At 51.8% G+C, this 2,876-nt stretch overlaps 1 protein-coding gene across 1 annotated transcript; it reads left to right on the top strand.

Annotated features, from left to right (window-relative positions):
• Positions 1–2,586, top strand: FIESC28_10966 (uncharacterized protein; the record flags this gene model as incomplete). Its single annotated transcript, XM_031165096.1, has 3 exons — positions 1–14; positions 126–275; positions 381–2,586. 3 exons carry the CDS (start codon positions 1–3, stop codon positions 2,584–2,586), a joined length of 2,370 nt encoding a protein of 789 aa, XP_031010845.1.
• Between the last annotated feature and the right edge of the window lie 290 nt (positions 2,587–2,876).

Raw genomic sequence — 2,876 nt, 5'->3', positions numbered from 1 at the left:
ATGTTTCGACAAAGGTACGCACAATTTTGGAGATATAAGCATTTTGCGCTCTTATGATTTGAAGCGTGGTTCAGAAATGATCAGAAATGACATGCCACTTTTCAGTATGCTGACAATCCTTCTAGGACAAGCTCCCAAAAACCGGGGGATGATCTACTAGCCAACTTCCGACAGCAGTTCCCCGACCTTGCTGCCGTGACCACGTCGTCTGCTGCTCCGGGTATTTCTCAGACTACCGGCGCTGAGAACGCTCCTGCTGTGCCTCTACCTGAACGGTAAGTCTTCACATTGCGACTATGTAGCAGCGCCAGCGCTTTGCGCGCGTAGCTCAGTCATCGATTCTAGTCGCAGACAAGCAATCTTGCTAACCTGACGTGTAGACAAAACCTTGGTCAAGATGCATTCCGTGACCAAGATCCGACCCCAAGGGCCACCAACGATCCCTGGAGGTTTACTCCTTCTCTTCTAGATCCCAACTCCATGTCTTTCGCCAGCTTTGCCAACGCGCCTCCTGGATATTACACTCCTACTCCCGGAGGCACTAACACACTGTTCCACCCACAGGCTGGTGACTTACATACGCCAACATTGGGTTTGGGTATGGGTTTGAACACGCCTCTATCTATGCCTACGTCGGGCGACTCCCTTCACCCCGGCTCCGCTCAACCAGTCATGGATATGTCAGGCTTCCAGGCATTGCAACCGCACCAATTCCACCATTTCAATCCCTTCATTCAAGCACCTCCACCTCAGCCAACATTTGCACCATCGAGCTTTGTCCATCAAGATACAGGCTACGAGACCATGGATCAAGATGGGTCACCCATGGACTCGGATCCTTCAGAGGAGCGCATGTCATCCATCGGCGCCACCCTTCAGAAGACGACTCCCATGATGAATCTCCAGTCGCGGCAGTTCTCAAGTGGCCACATGTCTCACCCTCTCCCTGCGTCGGCTGAGAAGTTCCGATTCCATTCAACCCTAAATGCCCCTACAGCTATGATCAAGCACGCCGACGAAATTCCTGTTACATATCTTAACAAGGGGCAAGCTTACTCGCTCTCTGTTGCTGATACCAATGCCACCATGCCCGTTGCCCCTGGTACCAAGTACCGCACCTTTGTCCGTGTTTCTTTTGAGGACGAGCAACAACGACAACGGCCAGGTGTCTGCTGGGGCCTCTGGAAGGAAGGCAGAGGCACCAACGAGGCTCATCAAAGAGGTGGAAAGCTCCAAGCAGTTGAATATGTAGAGGCTGGCCAGCCAGCTGAAGGCGACGATAAGAGAACTCGTGTGGAGTTGGAGTCTTCTTCCTTTGACGGTTTCTGCGTCACATGGACACCGGGAATCAACGGTCCCCCTGAGGTTAACATCGCAGTCCGCTTCAACTTCCTCTCGACCGATTTTAGTCACTCAAAAGGTGTCAAAGGTATTCCTGTGAGGTTATGCGCAAAGACCCACCCCGTTCCCTGCGACCCCTCACAGCCAGCCGCCGATGCCAACCCCGAAATCTGCTACTGCAAGGTCAAGCTTTTCCGTGATCACGGTGCTGAGAGGAAGCTTTCAAACGACGTAGCGCATGTCAAGAAGTCTATCGACAAGCTCAAGCAGCAAATCGCCCAGGCTGAAAGTGGCCTCAAGGACTTTGGCAAGCGAAAACGATCAAGTGGTGCCGCAAAGGTGGGAGAGCCTCAGCGACCTGGCAAAGTACAGAAGCACAAGCGAACATGGTCCATGTCTTCAGCTAGCTCTGCTGGAGGCGGTGCAAGAGTGACTATGGAAGAAGACTTGCACTTCAAGCTTCAAACTCTGCAAGACATGTTTACCAGTACACGTCCTGTCAGCGTATTGTTCCTCAGAGGCGATGAGCCGGACGACCCGGATCTGCATCCCGTATCTCTTCCTGGAGATATCTCACCACTGACCAAGCCAGGTGAAGGCCCTAACTGGCAGGCCAGAAGTGGACGAAGCTCTGTCACAGGCTCTATGATTTCGCCTTCGCCTAGCTCTTTGTCTCTGGCGTCGCAGGCATCTGGCATTGGCGCTGGCAGTCAATGGAAGAATTTCGATTCTGTGGCGGGCGCTGACATGTCCCGCAAGGAATCTGAGCAGCCCACAAGAGTTAACAAGGGCGACGATGACGGCAGCCTCAGCGGATGGATTGAAGCCTTGGGCGTTGACGCTTCCTATCGACCACCCCAGGATCGCAGCCCTAAACCGGTAGCATGCTTCTATATTCAACAACGGAACCCTAACGAGCCTAGCAATGCGGGCTATCACCGTGCTATTTACTTGATGCAGCGAACGCTCCAAGAACTCAACAACCGAATTGCAGCCAAGTGGGGCATCGACTCTTCCCGGATCTTACGCACGATTCATTCCATTCAAAACGGCCTCGAGGTGGAGATGGACGATGATGTGGTTCAAGAGCTCAAGGAGGGCCAAGATATGACTCTCGAGATTCAAGAAGTCAATGGACAATCTGCAATCAAGAGGGAGTGGGAGATGGCTGTCGATCCTGTCGAAAGCATCGCGGAACCCAGCGACAAATCACAAAGTGGCTTCGTCCTTCGTCTCACTTTCTAATCGCTCCTTACATTCAGTTCCTTTATTATCCTTTATTTTTCTTTTTTGCTATTTACATCGCCATTTCGAATTGCGTATGACGATGAGTTTGCAGCGACGAACAACACATGGGTCTAGACTAGGGTTTGTCTTCTTTTGCTTGGTTCCCTCGGCCTGTCGCCAGGCTGAGTACACGATCGCATACATATATGGACAGGGATTGCTGGCTCTGGGGGCGTTGACGACTGCTCCTCTTCTTCAAAAATGATACCACTGGTTTTTTTCTTCTTATTTATTCTTCTTGTCGACAC

Source organism: Fusarium coffeatum (assembly GCF_003316985.1).
Source record: "Fusarium coffeatum strain FIESC_28 chromosome Unknown BRIP53273_contig_349, whole genome shotgun sequence".
Classification (NCBI taxonomy): Eukaryota; Fungi; Ascomycota; class Sordariomycetes; order Hypocreales; family Nectriaceae; genus Fusarium; species Fusarium coffeatum.
This window is presented reverse-complemented; position numbering and strand designations above follow the sequence as displayed.